At 61.2% G+C, this 24936-nt stretch overlaps 1 protein-coding gene across 1 annotated transcript in view; it reads right to left on the bottom strand.

Annotated features, from left to right (window-relative positions):
- Positions 1 to 24936, bottom strand: part of KCNN3 (potassium calcium-activated channel subfamily N member 3) — a 121991-nt gene that overhangs the window by 30090 nt on the left and 66965 nt on the right. Inside the window, 1 exon segment of the mRNA XM_042924810.1 lies at positions 24311 to 24729. Within this exon segment, the coding sequence (XP_042780744.1) occupies positions 24311 to 24729 (419 nt within the window).

The following is a 24936-nucleotide window of genomic DNA, read 5'->3' as shown; positions in this document are numbered from 1 at the left end:
CCAACTTGGAAGCAGAGACCCTCTAACCTGAGCCTTGAGAGGAGACCGCAGCCTGGGGGGCAGCTTGACTGCAATCTCATGAGAAACCCGAGCCGAGGTGCCCGCTCAGGCTGCCCCTGAATTCCTGACCCTTAGCAACGGTGACGTCGGCAACATCTGCCGTCTCAAGCTGCTGAATTATGGGGCAACTTGTTATGCAGCGACAGATAACTGATACGGTGAACTCCTGTGGACTGCCTTTTCCCCTCCCACCCGGGCCCCTCCCAACGGGACCCCCCACCCCAGCCTCTCCCACCCTGGAGTCCTCCCACTGGGACTCCTTTCCCTGGGGCCCCTCCCACCAGGACCCCCTCTTCCTGGGACTCTGCCCCCTCATCCCTCCCCCTCCCTCTGGGACCCCCCCAGCCCCTCCCACCCTGGGCCCCTCCCACCGGACCCCTCTCCCTGTGGCCCCACCCCCACCCCAGGGCTCCTGTGGCCCACAGTCCATCCGTGGCTCTTCATTGCCCTGCTGCGATCAGCGTGTCTGCAGGCCCCACAACAGCCCAGCCTCACCCCTGACTTTGGTACCCGCTTACCCAGAAAGCCCTTGCCTCAGACGATTTCGGGTCTTTGCTCAAACGTCGGTGTCTCCGTAAGGGGCTCCCTGGTCACCCTGTTTACACGGGCCATCCCGCCCCCCTTTGCCCCACGAACATACTGCCACCTGATATGATATATGCTCTGTCGGCCCCGTTAGAGTGTAAGTCTCAAGGGCAGGACGTTGTGTCCCGTCTGCTGCGCTGTCTCCAGTAGTCGGTTCACATGGGTTGAATGAATGAGCGAATGACTCATTTTGTCTCTATCGCAAGCCGGCAGCACAGGGGCTCTTACCCCAAGTAAGCGAAAAGGCTGATTCTACACAGAGCTGCCGTGAGCAGCAGGATGGTGGCCGGGAGGGAGCAGGGGGGTTGGCGAGCCTGGCCAGCTCCCACTGAGGGGAGCAGCTCACGAGCCCTGGGGCCTCTTCCCACCCCTGCCTCTGCCGCGTCCCTATAATCAAGGAATGACCCGGTGCCCTCGGAATGCCAGCTTCGGGGAAATCGCTGCCACTCCCCCAAGGGTGTCCCGTCAGCCTAAGTTCAGGGGCGTCTGGAGCCGCTTGCGGCCGGTGAGAGCCGCCGGCCTCGGAAGTCGGGGACCCCGAGCGGCCGATGGGCCAGGCTGGTGGTCGCAGCCACAGGCGAGTTCACGTCAGGGCAAACAAAACCAATGAAGTCCTTTCCCGCCTTAAAAAGCCTTTTCCCGGTAAGCATCTGGAAATGTGAGATGCACGGCCGTGGGGAGCCAGGCTGCCCACGGGGACCCCAGGCCCAGGCGGCGTGTGCACAGAGCCCCCCCGCGTTATTTTCGTGGCCGGCGTCCTGAGTTGTAAGGGCTGGCTTTGAGTTGAGGAGAGTGAGGGGGCTCCCTCCCGCCGGGCGACGCAAGGCCACGGCCGAGGGTCTCTCCGAGGCTGCTCTCGTGCTTTATTTCTAAGAGCTCGCAGCGTGGGGGGCAGGGCCTCCGGTCGTTTCCGAAAGGGGAGAAAGCCATCACCGCCACCACGCCCACCGAACCAGCTGCGACCCGCCACCGCCACCGAGCAGATGTGGCCGTTCCCTTCTGCGGACGCAGTTCCCGCGGACCCTCTCGCAGAGGCGGTGGCACGCACGTCTCCGCGGGCGGTTTTCTGGGCGGACTTTGGCCAAACGTGGAAGGTTCGGGACGCGGGCCTGGGGTCGCACGTGGACGTGGCCTCGCTGACAGGCGGGAGGGACTCAGGCGAGAAGGCCCAGCTCAGCCTTCCTGGGCGAGCAGCTCTCCTCCGTCCGGTCTCCTCCTCCCCCGTGGTGCCGAGGCGTCCGGTTTGCCCACGGAGGCGGCAGCCGGGGGACCCAGCCGCCAGTCCCCTTTCTTCACGACGGGTGCCGTCACCCTCTCTGAACGGCTCTGAAACGGGAAACCAGCTGGCTCATCTGGCAAACCCTTCTGAGTCAGTTTCTCTACTCGCAATGTTTTCTTTCTTTGTGTTAAAAAATATTTCCGTGTTTCCTGATTTGGAAATGTTTAATAAAAAGCACGAAACCGGAGAAAATCAGTATGTTTGGAAGAGGCACTGCACCGTGTGGACCGCGGCAAGTGTGCGTTTGGCGGTGTGGGGAGGCGGTGGCCGCGGGCCAGGCCCTGGGTCCCCCCCCCCCCCCACCCTTCCGTCGTTCCTTCCGGAGCCTCTGCGCTCGGCCTTCTCCCTCGTCCCCCGTCTCCCCCTCCTTTGACCCGCACCCCCAGTCTCTCCTCTCCTCTTCCCCGGTCACTGACTCAGTCGCTCTCTCGCCCTCCCCCTGCCGGGAGGCCCACTTCGTTTCGTTCAGCTCAGCTGCACTTACGCTGCAAACCTGGACTGTGTCCCTACGGGGCGGCCGGACACCGAGGGCCCGCAACCAGCGGACACAGGTCTGTTCCCCCGGCCATCTTGTGTCCACGGACTCAGCGGGCACCTCCCACCCTCTGACACCAGCCGGGTCCCAGCCTGGGGCTTCGCCGAGGGAAAGGGCAGGTCAGCTGACTTGCCCGCCCGCCCCGCCCCGGGGCCCTCCTCCTCCTCCTCCTCCTGCCATCTCCCACCTGCGGGCAGTAAACGCCACCACCCGGCCACGCGGGGACACCTGGCCTCCGCTGGCTCCCCCACACCCCGCACTCGCTGCCCGTCCCAGCCACGCCCGCAGTGGCACCCACCTGCACCACTGCCTCAGTGTCCCCAGCCGGCCTCCTTGCTCCAACCCGTGCCCCACTCGGTCGCCAGGCAAGTCTTCCCCAAACACAAGATCCTCCCTGCTTCGTACCCGCCGTGGCTCCCACCGGCCGAGGGTGGGGAGGAGGGTGACCTCGGCGCGCACGCTCTGGGCTACAACAACCATCGGTCCGGAACCAGCAGTGGCTGAACACCTGATGCTCGTGAACAGCCCACGTTTTGCGTCGGGGAACGTACAAAGCTTGCCCCTATGACAAGCTCGCTTTGCTCTCTCGTGCTCTGATTCGCCTTGTCCTTGGGCAAGGAAGCGGGGGGACCCTATAAACCGGGGACCGCCTAGGTTGGGTTTCCCCTGTGTCGCTGGAGTAAGAGACACAAACAGGGTTGGGAGCAGTGGCTTTGGTACAGGATTGAGTCGGAACTCCGCCCGGCGAAAGAGGCTGGGCCCCACCGACGCTCTGAGCCTCTCGCGGATGCCCTGGCAAGCATCTGCTGGGCCCCCTCCACCCCATACCCACCCCCCCGGCCACCACTGGATCCCTCTCCCACCCCATACCGCCCTCCACCCCCACTGCTGGGCCCCTCTCCCACCCCATACCGGCCCCCTCCACTGCTGGGCCCCTCTCCCACCCCATACCGCCCTCCACCCCCACTGCTGGGCCCCTCTCCCACCCCATACCGGCCCCCTCCACTGCTGGGCCCCTCTCCCACCCCATACCGCCCTCCACCCCCACTGCTGGGCCCCTCTCCCACCCCATACCGGCCCCCTCCACTGCTGGGCCCCTCTCCCACCCCATACTGCCCTCCACCCCCACTGCTGGGCCCCTCTCCCACCCCATACCGGCTCCCTCCACTGCTGGGCCCCTCTCCCACCCCATACCAGGCCAGTCTCCTACCCATACCGGCCCCCTCCACTGCTGGGCCCCTCTCCCACCCCATACCGCCCTCCCCCCCCACTGCTGGGCCCCTCTCCCACCCCATACCGGCCCCCTCCACTGCTGGGCCCCTCTCCCACCCCATACCGCCCTCCACCCCCACTGCTGGGCCCCTCTCCCACCCCATACCGGCTCCCTCCACTGCTGGACCCCTCTCCCACCCCATACCGCCCTCCACCCCCACTGCTGGGCCCCTCTCCCACCCCATACCGCCCTCCACCCCCACTGCTGGGCCCCTCTCCCACCCCATACCGGCCCCCTCCACTGCTGGGCCCCTCTCCCACACCATACCGTCCTCCACCCCCACTGCTGGGCCCCTCTCCCACCCCATACCGGCCCCCTCCACTGCTGGGCCCCTCTCCCACCCCATACCGCCCTCCACCCCCACTGCTGGGCCCCTCTCCCACCCCATACCGGCCCCCTCCACTGCTGGGCCCCTCTCCCACCCCATACCGCCCTCCACCCCCACTGCTGGGCCCCTCTCCCACCCCATACCGGCCCCCTCCACTGCTGGGCCCCTCTCCCACCCCATACCGCCCTCCACCCCCACTGCTGGGCCCCTCTCCCACCCCATACCGGCCCCCTCCACTGCTGGGCCCCTCTCCCACCCCATACCGCCCTCCACCCCCACTGCTGGGCCCCTCTCCCACCCCATACCGGCCCCCTCCACTGCTGGGCCCCTCTCCCACCCCATACCGCCCTCCACCCCCACTGCTGGGCCCCTCTCCCACCCCATACCGGCCCCCTCCACTGCTGGGCCCCTCTCCCACCCCATACCGCCCTCCACCCCCACTGCTGGGCCCCTCTCCCACCCCATACCGGCCCCCTCCACTGCTGGGCCCCTCTCCCACCCCATACCGTCCTCCACCCCCACTGCTGGGCCCCTCTCCCACCCCATACCGGCCCCCTCCACTGCTGGGCCCCTCTCCCACCCCATACCGCCCTCCACCCCCACTGCTGGGCCCCTCTCCCACCCCATACCGGCCCCCTCCACTGCTGGGCCCCTCTCCCACCCCATACTGCCCTCCACCCCCACTGCTGGGCCCCTCTCCCACCCCATACCGGCTCCCTCCACTGCTGGGCCCCTCTCCCACCCCATACCAGGCCAGTCTCCTACCCATACCGGCCCCCTCCACTGCTGGGCCCCTCTCCCACCCCATACCGCCCTCCACCCCCACTGCTGGGCCCCTCTCCCACCCCATACCGGCCCCCTCCACTGCTGGGCCCCTCTCCCACCCCATACCGCCCTCCACCCCCACTGCTGGGCCCCTCTCCCACCCCATACCGGCTCCCTCCACTGCTGGACCCCTCTCCCACCCCATACCGTCCTCCACCCCCACTGCTGGGCCCCTCTCCCACCCCATACCGCCCTCCACCCCCACTGCTGGGCCCCTCTCCCACCCCATACCGGCCCCCTCCACTGCTGGGCCCCTCTCCCACCCCATACCGTCCTCCACCCCCACTGCTGGGCCCCTCTCCCACCCCATACCGGCCCCCTCCACTGCTGGGCCCCTCTCCCACCCCATACCGCCCTCCACCCCCACTGCTGGGCCCCTCTCCCACCCCATACCGGCCCCCTCCACTGCTGGGCCCCTCTCCCACCCCATACCGTCCTCCACCCCCACTGCTGGGCCCCTCTCCCACCCCATACCGGCCCCCTCCACTGCTGGGCCCCTCACCCACCCCATACCGTCCTCCACCCCCACTGCTGGGCCCCTCTCCCACCCCATACCGGCCCCCTCCACTGCTGGGCCCCTCTCCCACCCCATACTGCCCTCCACCCCCACTGCTGGGCCCCTCTCCCACCCCATACCGGCTCCCTCCACTGCTGGGCCCCTCTCCCACCCCATACCAGGCCAGTCTCCTACCCATACCGGCCCCCTCCACTGCTGGGCCCCTCTCCCACCCCATACCGGCCCTCTCCACTGCTGGGCCCCTCTCCCACCCCATACCGCCCTCCACCCCCACTGCTGGGCCCCTCTCCCACCCCATACCGGCCCCCTCCACTGCTGGGCCCCTCTCCCACCCCATACCGCCCTCCACCCCCACTGCTGGGCCCCTCTCCCACCCCATACCGGCCCCCTCCACTGCTGGGCCCCTCTCCCACCCCATACCGTCCTCCACCCCCACTGCTGGGCCCCTCTCCCACCCCATACCGGCCCCCTCCACTGCTGGGCCCCTCTCCCACCCCATACCGCCCTCCACCCCCACTGCTGGGCCCCTCTCCCACCCCATACCGGCCCCCTCCACTGCTGGGCCCCTCTCCCACCCCATACTGCCCTCCACCCCCACTGCTGGGCCCCTCTCCCACCCCATACCGGCTCCCTCCACTGCTGGGCCCCTCTCCCACCCCATACCAGGCCAGTCTCCTACCCATACCGGCCCCCTCCACTGCTGGGCCCCTCTCCCACCCCATACCGCCCTCCACCCCCACTGCTGGGCCCCTCTCCCACCCCATACCGGCCCCCTCCACTGCTGGGCCCCTCTCCCACCCCATACCGCCCTCCACCCCCACTGCTGGGCCCCTCTCCCACCCCATACCGGCTCCCTCCACTGCTGGACCCCTCTCCCACCCCATACCGTCCTCCACCCCCACTGCTGGGCCCCTCTCCCACCCCATACCGCCCTCCACCCCCACTGCTGGGCCCCTCTCCCACCCCATACCGGCCCCCTCCACTGCTGGGCCCCTCTCCCACCCCATACCGTCCTCCACCCCCACTGCTGGGCCCCTCTCCCACCCCATACCGGCCCCCTCCACTGCTGGGCCCCTCTCCCACCCCATACCGCCCTCCACCCCCACTGCTGGGCCCCTCTCCCACCCCATACCGGCCCCCTCCACTGCTGGGCCCCTCTCCCACCCCATACCGTCCTCCACCCCCACTGCTGGGCCCCTCTCCCACCCCATACCGGCCCCCTCCACTGCTGGGCCCCTCACCCACCCCATACCGTCCTCCACCCCCACTGCTGGGCCCCTCTCCCACCCCATACCGGCCCCCTCCACTGCTGGGCCCCTCTCCCACCCCATACCGGCTCCCTCCACTGCTGGGCCCCTCTCCCACCCCATACCAGGCCAGTCTCCTACCCATACCGGCCCCCTCCACTGCTGGGCCCCTCTCCCACCCCATACCGGCCCTCTCCACTGCTGGGCCCCTCTCCCACCCCATACCGCCCTCCACCCCCACTGCTGGGCCCCTCTCCCACCCCATACCGCCCTCCACCCCCACTGCTGGGCCCCTCTCCCACCCCATACCGGCCCTCTCCACTGCTGGGCCCCTCTCCCACCCCATACCGCCCTCCACCCCCACTGCTGGGCCCCTCTCCCACCCCATACCGCCCTCCATCCCCACTGCTGGGCCCCTCTCCCACCCCATACCGGCCCCCGCCACTGCTGGGCCCCTCTCCCACCCCATACTGGACCCCTCCCGTGCTGGGCTTCACTCACTCTGGCCCCTTGGGCCCAGGAAGTCGCCTCCTCCAGAAAGCCGTCCCGGATCAGGTGCCCTCCACAGAGCTGCCTCCCCCCCACCCCCCACTTCTCCGTGACGGGAGCTGACGGTGTGCTCACCCCTGGGCTTGCCCTCCTGCATGGCCTCCCCGCCCTCCCCCCTCTCACAGCTGCTACCCTTGGCTTTTGTTCAGCACCACGGACCCCGGCGCCATGTGTAAACTGTTCTCCTCCCGGTCCGGCCTGTTCCCGCCATCCGCCCTCCGTCGTGGAGCTGACCTGGGGGCCACGTTCTCAGCTTTCCACGTACAGACAGAGCGGCCCAGTGGCTGGGGTTCTTGGGGAGGGTCTCCTCAGAGACCGCTCATCTCGCAGTGTCTCTGGGACTCTCTCTGCCAGGTGGGCAGGCTGCACGTCCACTCGGCTTCACAAGGTAACAACGGCCTTTACCGCGCACCACGTGGGCCAGCCTTGGCGCGCATCGTGTTCACGGCAACAAGATTAGGATGGCCACTTGCTGTGGTCTTGAACTGGAAACCCAGGCTCAGTCGCGCTAGGGAACTCGCGCAGAATAAAACACCCGCCACGCGACAGAGCCCCCGTGTGAGCTTGGGTCTGGCCCCTCTTGGCTGTTTCATGCCTCTGAGGAAGGGGAGGCTCAGAGGGCTTGATTGGAGACACTGTGGGGATCCGGCCTTTCTCAGGCATCTCATCCTGGATCCGCATGAGCTGCCTTCACAGGGGGTGAGCCAACGCCAGGGCCGCCCTGCTCAGCTGGCTAGGTTGCACACTGTGCAACTCCACGGAATGCCGTTCCCGGAGACTTCAGTGTGCACGCGGCCCCCTGGAGGGCAATGCCCCGTAGGCGGGAGTCCTGGCTGGAGCCTCAGAGGGAAGAAGGGAGGCTTTGTCCTCTCACTTATGACTTCCAAAGAGAACTAAAGGCAGGCAGCTCCCCAGGTGAACAGACGCCGTGGCCGTGCCTGGGCAGGGTTGGGTGGGAGGGAGGTGGGGACCACCCTGGGACCAAAAACAAAGAGGAAGAAGATGGAAGAAAGTCCCGGAAAGAAGTTTTCTCCTTGCGGTTTCCCAGCGCAGTGAGGCTTCCTGGTCAGGGCGTAGAGCCCTGTGTGCACAGCCTCCCCCTGCCACGGGAAGAGTGGGCCCCCGGGAGGGGGCGGCGTGGCTGCAGGGCCTTCCCTGACCATTAGCGGTCTCTGCACGTGGAGTGTGGCTGTCTCTGGCCTCTTCCCACAGGCCTGGGCACCCGGGGGGCACGTGTCCCGGACTGCGGGGGGTGGGCTCTGACCAGGTGAAGAGTGACAAGTCTGGGGAGGCCGGGTCCCAGGGGCTGCTCCAGGCCCACCTGTCCCACAGCCAAACCACCCACACCGTGGTTCACATGACTACATGGAAAATTCTGGAACACATCAGAAGTCATGCTAATCCAGAAGCTCAGTACCATGTGAGGAAGAATGGAGAGAGCCAGCACGCACCCAACTTTCCCTGCCGGGGTGGCGGGGGGTGGGGGTGGCGGGGCGCTTTCCTACCGGAGGAATTTGTGAGTCTCCGTGGCTGGCGTGCCCCAGCATCCTGGACAGCAGCAGCCGGAAGGAAAGGCTCCCAGCCGGGGCCTGGGCCGAGGGGCTCACGCCCTCCTGACTCATCTCCCGGTCCCGGGAGCAGGAGGGGACACAGCTGGGGCCAGACCACCCTCCGCATCCCGGCTCCTTTTTCCCGCCTCTCGAACTGAGACATTCTTGCTGGAGGAGGGCAAGGGGCACGAGACGGCCCCGGGAGACCCCTTCTCACTTGCAGGGTCCGCAGGGCATGGTGTCAGGTCACCCTGTCGCTGACCTCTGAGAACGGGCCCAGCCAGCTCCTTCCCCGGCTGCCTCAAGGGGCCGCATGGGGAGACACAGATACGCAGGAGGCTTGCCCTAAACTGACCCAGTGGTGACGAGTGTCGCAAGGAGCACGGAGATGACTGCTCTGAGGGTCTCTGCCCACGGAACAGGCTCCTCCAAGGGCACGTTAGCCCAGAGGCCAGGACTGTCTCAGGAAGGGACACACAGACGTACGGTCAGGACCTGGGCAGGGGACTTTGCCCCTGGGAGTCACAGTCTTGGGGTTACCCCTAACGCAGCGAACCCCTTCCTTCTAGGTAAAGTGACGGACGCCGGAGAGGGGCATGCTGGGGCCTGTGCCCTCACCCCCCGGCCGCCTCTTTCGGCCTGAGCCACCAGCCACGTGGGCACCGCGGTGGTTACCCCAGGAGAGGACCCAGCTGGGGGCTCAGACTCCAGTTTGCTGTGGGACCCTGGGCCTGGGCTTCCTTGTCCGTAAATGGGAGGATTTGGCCAAACGAGCCCAGAACCCCTTCCAGCCCAACGGTGGAGGTTTCTTTGATCGCACCCGGCCCCCCACCCCGCCCCTGCCCAGTCTCTGGGGAGCCTGCGGCTGGGCACGGACCACAGACGCAAGCAGCCTTGCCCCAGCACCGCCCCCTCTGCAAACCAAGGGGCTCCGAGTTCCACGGAGCCTCTGCCGGCCCCCAGCCGAGACCTCAGACCCCTGAATACAGGAGGTCCCGGCAACGGGGCAGGAGAGGGTGGGCCGGTGCCACGGCTGGGCTCGGGCCGCCACGCGGGCCCCTTCCTCCGCCTGTCGCCCAGCGAGCCCCCTGCCCCTGTACCCCGGCACCCAGCCCCGCTCTGCTTTACAGGAAGTAGCGTCACAGAAGATGCTCATGACGCATTGCCAGGAAGCAAGCCTGCCCGGAAACTACAGCCCACCTCTGCCCCTTCACTGGCCAAGACCCCAGAGGAGGGAGCGTCCGAAGCAGACAAGAAGCTGGGGACAGGCAGAGCCCAGGAACTGCAGACAAGGCCACACAGCTGTCTGAGTGCCAGGAAGCAAACAGATGCGGAGGAAAGTCTGGCCCACCCAAAGGAGGGAGACACAGGAGGCGCGGAGGGAAGGCCTCCTGAATTTATTTTTGGGTCAGATCTGTCCTGATTAGCTTCGGGGCTGCTGGCGGTAATGAAAGTGATGGTGATGGCCCCTGGGGTGAGCACATATCTGCTTTTACCTGGCGAGTGGTTTCATGAAACGCATCCTGAGCAACGGAACCGCCGTCCAGAGCCTGCAGGAGACAGAAGGACCCCACTGCCAACGTCGTCACCCGCTCACCCAAACACAGGTTTGTCGGGCCGTTAGCTCGCGGGGCCTTGGGCCCTGGGGTCTCGGAGCTCTGATGGGTCAGGGAGGGCCAGGCTGGAAATGCCCGGGCTGGGAGGCACCCGGGAGCCGGAGGACCCCGGAGGGGGGCCCGTAGGTGCATCGGCCTCTCGGGGCGGGTACCCACACGGCTGTGAACGGGAAGACAGGTTCCCCGTGCGCTCGCCTCCTACAAGTGCCGGCACTCAGGTGGACGCTCTCTTAGGGACTCGCCTTCCGCTGGGGGAGAAGCAATCGAGGAAGCTCACACGGCGGCCGAGGCCCCCGCCGCCCTGGGCCCGTTTCTCTCAGTGCTGGAGAAAACACTGGAAGAGATTACCGCGAGGGCGATGGGGAGGATGCGTGCACATAACCAGCACGTGACAAACGGCTCCCTCCCTCCCCCGGGCTCGAGGTGACCCTCGCCTGGGGCTTCCGAGACCCCGGCCCAGAGCCCCACCGGCCCTTGGGCCTAACTTGGCCACAGCGACCGTCTGGCGAGCTCAGGAGGGCACCGTCTAATTTCCGAAATGACGAAAGCCTCGAGACATGCTGCTCCCTAAATAAAACCCGCACTTTAAATTACACGAAAGAACAGAACAAATGACGGGTGCTGGTAACTGAGGGGAGCGCTCGCACGCACGAAGCTTGACACGGTAATTACAAAGCTGGACCCAGCTCCCCAGACTCACGTTTCCTTAACTCTGTAAGCTTGACGACATAGTGTTCAAGTCATTACTTCTGACCTACACTTTCCTGAAGACCGTCTGCCCCCCGCCCCACGCGGAGGCGTGGCCCCGAGGGCCACGTACCTGAGAGCGGGAAGTGGCTTCGGCGCTCTTCATGGCACCGTCAGCGTCAGCCTAGGAGCCAGACGGCACGTCCCCAGACGATCAGAGGACTTCACAGCCCGAACTGAAGAAAGACTACATGCGCTTCGCCCATTTTTCTCTTTCTCCCTTGGCCCCAACACACTCACGTAAGACACCCCTCCCCATTTAACACCCCGAGAGCCCTGCAGCAGGCAGTCAGGACTCCAGGGCGCCAGGCCTCCCCGCCCCGCAAGTCGGGGGACGGGACGGGTCACTGAGCCCGGCTGAGCTGTCGGGCCCTAATGCCCCGAAAGGGGACTGGGGCTCTACCTGTCTGCTCCCTTCCCAGGGCGGCCCAGAAGCAGCAGACCCGGGTCCTGGATTTTATGGTCTCCCGGCTTGTCACCTCCTCCTCTCGGAGCTTCATAACCCCGCGAAGGAGGCAAGACAGCTTGAAGCTCCAACCTGCAGGTCAGAACGAGGCCCGGGGAAGGAAGGGGACTGGCTGGGGTCTGACTTCACGAAGGGCAAGTGACTCGTCCAAGGTGGCACAGCCAGTCCCCTATCAGGGCTCGGCTTTGAGTCTGGGCTCTCTGACTTTTTGCCACCGCTTTCGATTCTGGACGCAATAGACTTACATGTAGGAATGAGAGGTGCTATTACAATCTTTGCTAATGTTACTGAACTTGAACCAAGCTGGTTTCATCACAGGTGGTCTAGGTGGGACTGCAAGGGCCCTGGACACTAAAGGGTGCAGCAGGGACTGCGATCCCGAGGGAGCAGTGAAAGGTTTTCAGGGGCAAGAGACGTCCCCGTGGGAGGACAGGCTGACGCCAGACACGCTACCCCTACGGCTGCGTGCAAGGCGGCAGGGCTGTGGCCGGGCGAGGTGGCGGGCAGAGAGGATCTGAGAGACGTTACAGAGTAGGAATAGCAGTCCGATGCCTGAATACAGAGCGAGGGTGCGGGCAGCGTGAGTGGTTTTGAGCCCCGGAGAAACTTATGACCCAGCAGCCCTTCTCCCCTTCTTCGTCAGTAAAAGAACCCAGGAATGAGCAAGGACTATCAATAATAAAGACTATGTTTTTCCATCCGTGTAACCGACCACTGGATGTGAATGAAAACGACAAGTGTTCCTTCCAGGACAAGTCTTTAAAGGGAGAGCACACATCTTATTTTGTCCCTTCCTCCCTCCTGCAGGCTAGAAGGCAAGTGGGATGGCTGGAGCTCCAGCAGCCTTCTTGAACTATGAGGAAGAAACCATGCCCGAGGGCTGGCAGGGCCACAAGACAGAAGGAGCCTGGGTCGCTGATGCTATGGAGCACCATACCTGCTCTGGACTGACCTTTCCAAGTCTTCTTTTGCATAACAAAGAAACTTCTATTTTGTTTAAGCTGCTATTATTTTGAGTTTCCTGTCACTTGCAGTCAAAAGCTAGTGCTCACTGACAAAGCTCCTGAGAAAAAGAAGACAGAAACAGAGAAGCAGAAAGCAATAACAGGCTATACGCTGATTCTGAACATAGACTTGATGTACGGGACACTGGCTTGTGAGAAAACGCATGTGAATCGGCCTGGATGCACACGGGGCGTCTGAGAGCTCTCCTGCCAGGGCCCCACCTCCCCTCCCGGCCACAGCAAAGTGGCTCCCTCCCTACTTCCGGCTTCCTCTCCAGGCAGGTGCCGGACCCATGCTCTTAGAACGAACCAGACCGTGTTACTCTTCTAGGTAAGAATCTTCAGAGGCTTCCCTCCGCCCTTGGCTTCCATGCCCTAGCACCGCCCAAGGCCCCCACCATGGGCGTCCCGCCCCCTCTGTAGCTCAGGCCACGGCCACACGTCCGTCCATCTTCTGTCCTTCTGGTGACTCCGCGCACCGCGCCCTTTGCCGGCGCAGAGTCTCTGTACGTGCTGTTCCCTCTTCTTGGACGGCCTGCCCGCTTGGTCTGTAAACGGCTCAGCCGTTCTCTGCTGACGCATGACCTCTCCAGAGCAACCTTCCAGGCACGTCCCGGCTGAGCAGGATGTGGCTGTCCAACCCCATTACTTAAAAAAAAAAAAAAAATATTGCAACCTTGTGTTTAACTTCTTCACAGCACGTAGCCTAGATGTGAAATCACTCATTTGGTCCCCGTTACCGGCTTTCCCTGGTAAACTATAAGCCCCGTGAGGGGGAAAACCGTGTGTTTTGTCTTCTAAGGTATATTTAACCCCTAACACAGTGCCTGGTGAGTAGCTGGACCCAATATGACGAATAACACCATTATTTAGCAAGCTGTTCATATTAAAGCATCCTGCTCTGGGAGGCCGGGGCATTCCTGAGCTGGTAGCCGGGTCTCTGGGGCGGGCACGACGGTGGGCACGACAGACGATGTCCAGTCCAGGGAAGCAGATCTGGCAGAGGAAAAACTGGAAGAGACGGTCCAGAAAGCAGGGGAAGAGACCCCGACCCTCGGCACTCAGGCCGCTGGCCGGACAACTACGGCTTTCGTCACGGAGACGACCAAGGGGGAGCGACGGACCCCAGGCTGGACGCCCGCCCCTGCTAAGGCTGGGAGCAGGACACGGGCCTCTGGACGCCGTGAGCCCCACCGGATCCCCACGTGGCTTAGCGGCCTCCTGGCCTGACCTCAGCTGTGGTTCCTGTCCGGTGGTGCCTCCCGGGGCCAGGGTGCTGGACGCTCGCCTCAGGACTCAGGCCAAGCGGGGCGTCCGCATGCGCTGGGGACAGGTCAAGGGGAGAGCACGGGGCTGCGTGCTGTCCCGGGTCTCACTCCTCCGTCCCAGCCCACGTGCCTGCCCGGCCACTCTCAAGCTGCGTCAGAAGGAGAAGGATGCCAAGAAGAGAGGGGGTGGTGTAACATTAGGGGCGCTGGATTCGGTCTGGGGCCTCCGCCCGGTGGGGGCTCGGACGAGCAGGAGGGAGAGGTCAGGTCAGAACGGAGTCCAAGGAGCAGAGACCATCAGTTTCAAGAAGATGAGGACGGGTTCTTGAATATCTAAGGGGCCTTTGGTGGAAGAGGGAACACCAGCCCGCTGCAGTGCAGGCCCGCAGTGAGCTAAACGCTCTCCCCCTGCCGAGGGCTTTCTGGGAATCAGAGGTCCTGCTGTCCCGTGGCTAGCTCGCCCACGGTCACCGCCAGTAGGAGCCCGAAACCATCTCTGGCCAGATGGAGGTGCTTGGAACACCAACCTGTGTTGCTTGAGTTTCTTTTGTGTTGATACAGAAAACAGAGTCAGGACCCAAGTCACAAACTAGGAGAAGGCTAATTATAACCAGCATCAGGAAGTGTTTCTGTCGGAACTGTCTGCTCAGAAGGAACGGTCTTTAGACTGGTGACTTCCTGGTCCCAGGGCGAGTCCAGCAGAGGCTGTAGGACTCCGGTCAGGGTAAGTACATGAACGGTGCGCAAGGCAGACAGTAGAACCAGGAGCCAGGCCGTCCTCTGACTTCAGCCGGGTCGTGTCCATCGCGGGACTCGGCCTCTGTGCACCGACACCCGCTGAGCGTATGTTGGCTCAGCCGAGACATGTTTGAAGTTTCCAAAAGGAGTTTTGCTACCTGGGCCCTGGGCCCTCTCCTGTGGGGTGCCAGGCCCACGTGGCCCGTGTCGGCACGTGTGGGCCAGCCCGCAGGAGCCCTGATGGCAGGCAGCTCCCACGAGCGTCCTGGGAGAGTCTGACCGGTGTCAGGGCTGGTGATCCAGTCAGCAGGGGACCGTGGTGGGGCCAAAAGCCGTAGGCCGTGCACAGCGGGCAAGTAGGTGTCTAGGTAACGGGGGGTGTCCGGGGGGCACTCAATGAGCTGCCATTTGGGACATGATGTGTCCTCCCCCATTTCCCTTCTTAGCTCAGCCCCTGGGTGCCTGTGGCCCAGTGTCGGGGGTGGGGAGTCTGCATTAAACGGGAGGAGAAAGTCTCATGAAAAGATCCCCCAGGGGCGGCACGGTGACATGGGGACCACAGGGGTCCACACTGGCATGGAAGCGGTGAGGGCGTGCTGACCCTGGGCCACAAGCACGCAGAGAAGGCCTATGGGCGAGGGCCTGGGGCCCTTGCTGGGGGGTGCCTGCCCTCGGGTGCAAGGCACCAGGCGGTCACCAGGGTCACACAAAACAGCCACACGTGGAAAGCCTGATAGAATGTGGTTTTCCGGTCTTGACTAAGGCCAGCCCACGAGTAGCTGTGGCTGACGTGGCCTACAGGAGCCCCTCCCTTTCCTCACCTTAGCTCCCTCAGAGGGTTCCAACTCTCATAGGATTTTCGGTAACGGTCACCTCCCAGCCCTGAAGCCCTTTTCCACTGTCCCGGGATAAGAATTAAACCCTGGGGCCTTGGGCTACCTGGTAAGAAGAGCTTCCTTCCTTCCCACACACGGTGGTCATTCCATCCAGCCCCCTGCTGTGGAGCTTGGTTCTCGCCCAGACCCAGCCACAGGGAGAAGGCTGGTGCTCAGCGGGGCCTACCTCAAGGCAAAATCCTGGAGGCAGACACTGGCCCCTTCCCAGCAGAGAGCAGTTAGGGAAACCCAGACTTTAGGTTCGACACAGGCTGGCGTACTTTGGGGACCGACTTGCTGAAAAGATCGGATGGTTTCTCCTGAGTGCAAGACGGAGTTCACCTCACACCTGCACGGCCCCAAACGTAGCGCTTAGGAATGCTGGCTTTACGGAAATTCGTCATTTCTCCAATTCTTGACCCTCCTAAGAGGGGTCATCTATTATTATTTAACATAAAAGGCGAATACGATAGTCACAAGTGAACCGTTACGTGCTGAAGTGTCAAAGAGCACAAAATCGCCGCAAATGTGGAGAAGCCTTGCTGAATCACAAACCACCGAGAAAGAGAAAGTGTAGAGGAGTAAAGATGCGGAAAAATGTCAGACAGGCCCCTGAAACCAGAAGGGGGGCTGCTAGGACCGGGAATGGGGGACAACCCTGGAGCAGAGACCCAGCCCCAAGCCCCTGCCGGCCGACCTCACCGTTGAACCTGAATCCCGCGGCCACTGAGACCCCGCCCGCCGGTTCGCACTCCCGGCCCCGCCCCTGCAGACCCCGCCCCCTAGCCCCACCTGTTACCGCTCCCCGCCCCGCCCCTGTCGGCCCCGCCCACCAGCCCCCGAGTTCGCACTCCCGGCCCCGCCCCTGCAGACCCCGCCCTCCGGCCTCACTGTTAGCTCTTCCTACTCCGTGGAGACCCCCTCCTACCCTGCAGACCCCCCCCCCCCCCCCCCCCCCCCCCCCCCGCCCACTGTTCGCGCTCCCACACCTGCCCCGGGTCGGGGACAAGGCCGCGGCCTCCAGGAGGAACTTCACCTGAGAACAACTGTGTGTAAAACCCCAGCCCTTCAACTTGACCGTCCAAGCCCTGTTGACACGACACCCGAGCTCCTGCCCAGAATGAAAAGAGGGGTCTTGCGGAGGGAGAAGCCGCCCCCCCCCCCCATTCCATTGAGGCATGAACACGAGGGCAGGACATGGGTGCAGAAAACACGATAAAACGGAGGGGAAATCACACCTAACACCCCGCGGAGGGCACTTAGGGTTTCTGTGTTGCCAACCACCTTCCACACGTCTGGTACCGATTTCAGATCGCAACCCCCATACGAGGCAAGCCCTGTGTCACGACTATTCTCCTGCCTTACAGGCCTCAACAGGCTGATTTTTACATCGTCACCCAACTGCCCATTGTAAGGACGCGCTGTGATTTACTTACCTGCTCAAACCCTGGCCTTTAATTTGGTGTCTGACTCTCCACCACTGGAGAGGGTGCCGTGCTGAAGCACCAGCGGGAGTCTCCCGTGGTCCCCCCACCCGGAGGGAGGTCTCCCGTGGTCCCCCCACGCAGAGGAACCACCCCCCCACCAACAAAAACAGCTTTCTCCAGCCCTCATTACGCTTATTTAAATTTTTGTCAACTCCAGAGGAGAAAAAGTCATTCTGCGTGTCGTTTCTATGTGTGGTTCTCTGGTTAGCAAGGCTGAAGGAGTGTGTTCTCACTGGCCTTTGTATCTCTTCTGCGGTGGTTGTCCGTTTTTACTTCTGGCATTGTTTTTTGCTTTCTGAGAGGAGTTTTTCTGATGGGGTTCTGAGACTGCTTTGTGTAACAGGGATGTTTACTTCTTGTCACATTTGCTGCAAATATTTTCCCTCGTGTAACATTTGCTTTTTTAAGTAGGCATGTATTTTTTGAAGGGTGGAAATCTAAAGTTGCGCACAGGCCGTGCACAGAGGCGACAGTCTCTCTCTCCATGTTCTCTTCCGAGGTTCCTTCCCATCTCAGGATTGATTAAATATTCACTTTGTTTTCTGGAGCTTACTCGTGGTTTCTTCTTTCACATCTGACTCTTTAATCCGCCTGGAATTTATGTCGATGGCTGGTGAGAGGCGGGCTCTAATTTGATTTTTCATCCAGGGATCTAATCTCCAACCTCCCCGTTAACATTCACTGAAGAACCTACTGCTTCCTATTTGGTTTTCTTTCTCTTATCGCTTCTCAGCCCTTGACTGAGATCAACTGTGGTTTTCTTCCTCATCTACTGGGTTCTTACATAGTAGGGATTATTTCAGAGCTTCCCCTTAGGGTTCACTGATCTATCACTACTGATCCTGCAGTAACAGCACCGGGACTTAGTTTTATAATACATTTTAATATCTAGCAAAGTCCCTCTCGATGATCTTCTTTCAAAACAAGTTAAGCTATTATCGTTTATTTATTAAAACATCACAAAATCAGTACTTACTCCCCCTTAAAATTCCTAATTTTCTTTTATTTTTTATTTATTTTTTTTTAATTTTTTTTTTTAACATTTATTTATTTTTGAGACAGAGAGAGACAGAGCATGAACGGGGGAGGGGCAGAGAGAGAGGGAGACACAGAATCGGAAGCAGGCTCCAGGCTCTGAGCCATCAGCCCAGAGCCTGACGCGGGGCTCGAACTCATGGACCGCGAGATCGTGACCTGAGCCGAAGTCGGACGCTTAACCGACCGAGCCACCCAGGCACCCCCCAATTTTCTTTTAATAAAACCCTTTTTAAAAATGTTTTTAAAGTTCATATGTTTATTCTGAGAGAGGGAGAGGGAGAATCCCAAGCAGGCTCCACGACATCAGCACAGAGCCCGATGCAGGCCTCAAAGTCACAAATCGTGAGATGGTGACCTGAGCCGAAACCAAGAGTCGGACGCCCGACCAACTGAGCTGTCCAGGTGCCCCTTAATAAAAAACTTTAGGGATGTTTTCCCTCCACATACAACTTTGGTCACACCATGACATTTTTGTCAATGGATGCTTAAAAAGAAGATGTATTATTTGTTTACAGGCTACAAAGTTCAATATTTATCAGTTATTAAAGCAGTCAGTGATTCAGGTCTCTATCTCCTTATTTATTTTTGCATGGAAGTTCACAGTGTATGCTACTTTTATCCATATTAAATGGTCCTTCTAGACCATTTAATGCTTTTTTGCTTTGAATTCTAGTTGGTTTAAAACGAGGATTTCTCTTCAATTGCCCTTTGGTTTGTACTTACCTAATAAATCTCGGGTATTCATTTGTTTTTCCAGGTCTTTCTGCTTTAGGAACCTCTTCTGTAAACAGCATGAAATCAAATTTTGCTTTTAAATCCCATCTAGGAGACACTGCTTTCGAACAGCGGAGGGAAACTCAATTACGTTGACTGTTCTAAACTGTGAGGTTTTGTTTTTTTTTTCTCACCTGGCTTCACGCTTTCTGTGGTTTTAAATTCTTCCTACTTCTTTTGTCCTTCTGCTCCTGACGCTGTTTGTGTCTCGTGCAGGGGTGTGGAGGGGGCACGTTCTCAAAGAGGGGAGAGGTGGGGCTCTGGGGCGGGGTTTGCGGATCTCAGGTCGGCCACTCCCCAGCCCTGGGGCCGACACGACACGTTGTTTGGACCGCCCTGTGCCTCAGTTTTCTCACATGGAGGGTAGAGATGAGTGGCAGCAGCCCCCACACCCCACGGAGCTGTGGTTAAGTGACATAACGCGTGGCTGGTGCCACTGCTGTCCTCGTTGTCACACTTCCAAACTCCACCTGTGGTTACCTTTAGGTCTAAAAATTATTTAAACTATATCTCTCTAATTATCAAAATTGAGTGATACGGCTTTAAAATTCTTTCCTACCTGAGAGGACGAAGGCAGTCCGCTCTGACTCATCCTTCTTTGTCTTCTCTCCACTTTCTAATCTGAGGGTTTGCAGCCTCTACCTATTACGCGTTTTTTTCTCCTCGTCTTCCCAGAGTCTGCTGTTTGCCTGACATTGGGGTTGGGTTTTGCAGCCACGGTGTTGCCCACCTCTCTTGCTCTCACATCACCCCATCAAGACCTTTACTGGGATTCATTCCCCGAAACTTCTGAGCCCACAGAACGCCAAGCAGGACTTCTGTTCCTGTGTCCTTGCGGGAATGACACTAATGTCTGAAATGTAGGGCTCCAGAGGAGAAGCGTGCTCTGTGCAGCCCATGTGTCCTGGGATGGCTGAACCTTCAAGTTCAGGCAGTTTTCCAGAAGGAGTTTATTTGCAAACGTGTAGGTATACCTTCATTTCCCCGTTCTTCTATGTGTCCCTCTGTCTCATCTTTTTCAAAAAATTTTAATATTTTTTTGGGAAAGAGAGAGAGAGTGAGAGAGCAGGGGCAGGGAGCAAGGGAGAGACAGAATCCCAAGCAGCCTCCACACTCAGCACAGAGTCCGACACGAGGCTCAAACTCCCCAACCGTGAGATCATGACCTGAGCCAAAACCGAGAGTCGGACGCTGAACTGACTGGACCACCAGGTGCCCCCGATCTGCCTGGTCCTCTCCCCCACCCCCCCCCTCAGGCCGCCAGTTCTGCAAAAGTTTTCTTGGTGTACATCTTTGATGACGCTTTTTTCTCCAAATTATGCTGGTTCTTGGGTTTGGCCTTGATTCTAGAACCTCCAATTCTGACCCACGATTCACCATCTCTCATCTCCTTGTTCTGTTCTACATTCTGGAAGAACTTTTAAGTTTGTCTTCCACATCCCACATCTTTTAAAAACTCAGTGCCTCCGATGTGAATTTTCTTTTTGCTCAGACAATTTTAGTTTTCTGGAACTCTGTGCCTATGTGAACCAAATACGGTTTCCTTTCATATCTGCTCCCTCTTCTCTGGCACAGAAATCACAGCCTCTTGCACCATTAGAGAAGCCCCAGAACCTTCTAATGTTGCTCTCTCCTCTCCGTCTCTCTCATAACAACGTTCTTCTGCACCTGCAGGATTATTTCCCCGTTCTTAATGCAGCAGGTTTGTTTCCAGGGCCTCGGGGAGGATCCCCCCCACATGCTCTGCCGTGAACTTGCCTCAGTTTTGGGGTGACTGTCCAGACCCGGCACCTGCCTGCCTTGGGCTCTTCTCTGCCCCCAGGGACACTGGCTTCTCCCTCCTCCAGCTGGAGGGCAGGCTTCTTCCAAAGTGGCAGGTGCTCTCCTGTCCTCACTGACTAGCCCTCTGACCCTCGAACCAGTGGTTTGCAAGGTTTCGAAGTCGTGGACTCCCGTTGGTACAAAGATTCTGGGCGTGAACCCCTCTACTGTGTGTGTATTTATCGTACGTTGCGCACTAGAGTTACCATCCACTCTCATGGTGAGTACTTAAAGGCTGAAGTTTTGTAGTAAAAATGACTGGACAGAAGTCTTTCCCATCGTCCCCGTGGGTATCAGTGTGCATCCCACGCTGGCGGCCGCACCGCAAACCCCTGGGGGCCCATCAGAACCCACAGCCCCTTCTCAGCTCTGCCCACAAGGGCTTGGCCTGGGGCTGTGTCAGCCCCACCCAGGGGGCCCCCTAGACCGCGTCCCCACTCGTTTCTCAGCCTTGAAGCCCCCTGCCCGTAGTGGCAGGGGTCTGTGGGAGGGAGAGGCCAAGGAGGGGGCTGTCCTCGCTTCTTGGCTTCTGGCTGGCGCAGACCAGACCCAGGGATCAGACCAGACCTGAGACCCAGGCATGGGAAGGTTGGCTCTGTGTGAACGAGAGAAAGAACGGGCCACTGGTGGTTTCCGTCCGGTTCCAGGGGCAGGGCCTCCAGAATCCCATTTCTCGCTGAAGCACAAATGTGTGGAAAGAGATGAACGTTCACACCGTCACCAGCAAAGCCCTGCCGACAGGCTGGCTGTGTGCAGAACTCAGAGCCGGGAGGGAAGGTCCACAGGGAATCCGTTCAAGAGGCTGGAGGTCGTTTGCCAAACTTTACAGATCCCGCCCACGTCATCCTCTGCTCGATCACAAGACTCTCTGCACTTCATCAATGTTGAAGGGTCCTTGTTGCCGTCCCCAGGACGCTGGGGACGCCCGTGGGGGGGGGGGGGGAAGGGGGGGCAGGAAAGCCCACTTCCCGAGCCTGCGGCCCCTGAGGCCGGGCTCTCCCCCAGCCGGGCTGCTGGCGGCGACAGAGCTTAATGAGGAGGTTCCCACGACAGGCTCGGGGGAGGGCTGTGGGAGGCGGGCAGGCGGCCAGGAGAATCCCGGAGAACGCCCAGGCCACAGCTGTCAGGCCCGCAGCCGTGACGGAAGGCGGCTCCGGGTCCAAGGAAAACAAGCTGTTGTCACTGCCCTGCCGGCAGCCAGGGGCAGCCCGCCCTGGGCGAGGGCCACCTCCGTCTCCTTCCTCAGAAGGAGCAAATGTGCAAACCCGTCCTTGTCACATAAAAGCCAACCTGAGACACAAGAAACGTCTTTTGAAACGCGTCTTGCCGGAGAGGGGTCTCCATAGCAACCCGGGAGTGTGTGTCCATGACGAGCAGGGGTCCGGGCCGACAACAGCGCCGGGGTGCGGAGCCTGCCCCGGGCATCGGCACATGCGCGATTCTCTAGGACCGCCACGCTGCTCTGTGACCTCGGGCAAGCCGTGGGCCCCCTGCTGTCCGCGGGGACAGAGGCGTCCCCAGGTCAGCTGGGCCAGATGGAGGTCACCTGCCGGCGGCCCGATGCCACAGCCCCCAGGGCAGCCCAGCTTCGGGCCAGGCTCTGACTGACTGGCTCCTGCCCCTTATCTATGACCCGACACCGGGAAGGGCCATGGTCACTTAAGCTGGACCCTGAAAGAAACTGCTTGGTCACGGCAAGAGGAGTGTTTCCCCGAGTAGGAAAAAGTGCACTCGTTTGTACATGTTGTCACAGTCCCGAAGGCCGGACTCGGGCAGGCTTCCCGCAGGGCTCTCCTGGGGCTGCTCCGGGTATCGGCACCCAGGGTGCAGGGCGCAGGCCAACGGCGGCCGTGAGGTGCCAGGGGTCAAAGGGCGCCTCGGGCGACCCCTCGGGGAGCCCTGGAGCCCAGACGGCCCCGGGTAAAGGCGCTGGGCCTGTACAGGCCTATGCTGACAGGTCTCCGCTGGGGCTTTAACTTGGGCCAGGCAGCTCCCTTCAGCCAGGGCAGCTGTGGGGGAGGGGCAAGGCCTGACAACCCCCTGGGGGGAAGGACTGGGCGTGTGGGTGGCACCTCCACTCGGCCTGAATTTACCCAGAAGTCCCTCCTCACCCCCCTTCACCCCCACCCCAGCCAGGACCACGGTACAGGGGCAGGAGCGCAGACAGCAGAGGCCTGGGGTCTGAGCTCCAGCTGAATGGCCGTGACCCTCTGGGGTCAGGTCTCCTGGTCCCCGGGAGAGGCCAGGCCACAGGTTCCTTGCGAGGGCGAGAGTCGCCTGGGGTGGGAGACATACGTGGGCCAGGTTCACACTCTGGGCCCACACTTGCCAGCTCTCCCACACCTCCACCCCAGGCCGGCGCTTTCCCCCAGCTTCCTCAGCTCTAAAGTGGGGATGCTCAACAAGCCGAGACCACGGAGACGACACACAGAGAGCTGGCGGCAGAGCTCGGAGCCAGGAGCAGCTGCCAAGGCTGGGCTGTGCCTCAGGTGCCATCGAGAGGAAGCCGTCTGGGCAAAGGGCCTTTTCACAAGAGGAGGGGGCCCTTTAGGAGGACTTGGGACTTGCTCACTGTAACTCCGTGCCTTTGCTGGGACCTCAGCACGTCTGCGGGCACGAAGCCAGGGGAGCCCGGCCCGGGCTCAGAAGCCTCGGTGGGCCGTTCAACGCCAAATAAAAGGCAACAGAGTACTTTGCAAACTACGTGCTTATTTTTGAGTCAAAAATAGTCACGGACCCGTGGCAGGTTCAAGTTGCAATGAAACTCACTTGCAGACGTCTTGGTCCCGGTTCAGCCCATTTGCTCGTCTAAAAGCCACAGTGAGCATCACACGCACGCAGGGCTGATGCAAGGGTGTGGGAGGTTTCAGACACCTTAAAGGGCTTGGCGAACTCAATTACAGGTGTCGGAAGGCTCGGCTCCGATCAAGTAGGAAAGAAAACAGGGAAGCATGGGTCCACGTGTGGTAGGAGCTGCTTGCTTCTAATTATATGAAGAGGCCACGAAATTCCCAGGAGTTACCGAAAGATCCCCGTTACGATTGATTTCCACTCTCGCGGTGAGGCAGTGCATGGGCCCCACTCAGCACCGACGACAAGGCCTGGAAAGTAGGTGTTATGACCCCCGCTTGCAGGTGACAGACCTGAGGCCCAGAGAGGTACCGTGACCCGCACAATGTACAGCCAGGAGTACGATCAGGACTTTAGGGCTGGACCCAAGCCCTCCCCGCAGGACGCGCGTCCCCCCCCACCAGGCGAGCTTGTTAACATGCAAATCCTGTCTAGTGGCTCTGGGTGAGGCCTGAGCCTCCACGTCTGACAGGTTCCCGGTGACGCGAGGCTGCCGGTCTGCGGACCGCTCGCCGCGTAGCGAGGCTCCCACAGTGCACACTGAAAAGGGTTTCTGGGTGAATACCTTTGAGAAAGTCTGGACTCAACAAAATGAAACCAGTTTCCTTATGGCGGGACCTCCCAAAGCCTTGAAAATGCCGGTGAGGCATCGTCAACATCCAAGAGGAAGAGACAATACGTAACTGCAAGGTGTTAGCCGCGAGGACGGGCAAGGAACGCACCGGATTCCACGCGGGTTTACAGGGGACACCGAGGACAATGCACGCGGCACCTAGCTTACCCGGCCTGTGGTCCGGCCCCGCCCGCTCCCCCCCCCCCACCACCCCGGTCCCCCGGCCTCGCTGCCGCCCCAGCCGCCGCGGAGCGCACGCGTGTACCTTTCGCAGACACGCACGGTCCAGGCGGCGATGATCCACAGCGAGATGCTGAACACCAGCAGCACGGTGCCGGGGCAGATGGTCATGAGGGTCTTCATGACGAAGCGGGTGTTGAAGTTGATTTTGTTGAGCGCCCCGATGCTGCGGGACGAGGCGTCCGTGAACAGCTTGCTGTGCAGCAGCATGACGCGGGCAATCAGGTACAGGCGCAGGAACATGGGGATGGACAGGATGATGTCCACGTCGGCCTCCGCCCGCGACGGCGTGTAGGAGAAGGCCAGGCGCGCCGTCCAGAAGAACTTGTACTCGCCGGGGACGGGGTGGATGGCGCACACCAGCATCTCCAGGCTGATGCGCAGGACGCGCTCGCAGGTCATGGCTATCCGCCAGTCGTCCGCGCCATTGTCAATCACGAAGAGCTGGGGGGGCAGAGAGCGCGTTAGAGGGGCCAGGGCTCGCCTGGGGCCTCCGGGGAAGGGCCGCGAAGGGGAAGAAGAGGCTCTCGTTTATATTCACAACAGGACGTTGGGCCCCCGCCAGGCCCTCGAGGGGACGCGGAGAGGAAAAGGTGTTTCCTACGCGAGCGAACTCCCAAGGCTGGTGTAGACGCCCGTCCCCGGCAGAGG

This window comes from Panthera leo, chromosome F3, assembly GCF_018350215.1.
Source record: "Panthera leo isolate Ple1 chromosome F3, P.leo_Ple1_pat1.1, whole genome shotgun sequence".
Classification (NCBI taxonomy): Eukaryota; Metazoa; Chordata; class Mammalia; order Carnivora; family Felidae; genus Panthera; species Panthera leo.
The sequence above is the reverse complement of the archived record's forward strand: the minus strand, read 5'-3'. Positions and strand labels throughout refer to the sequence as shown.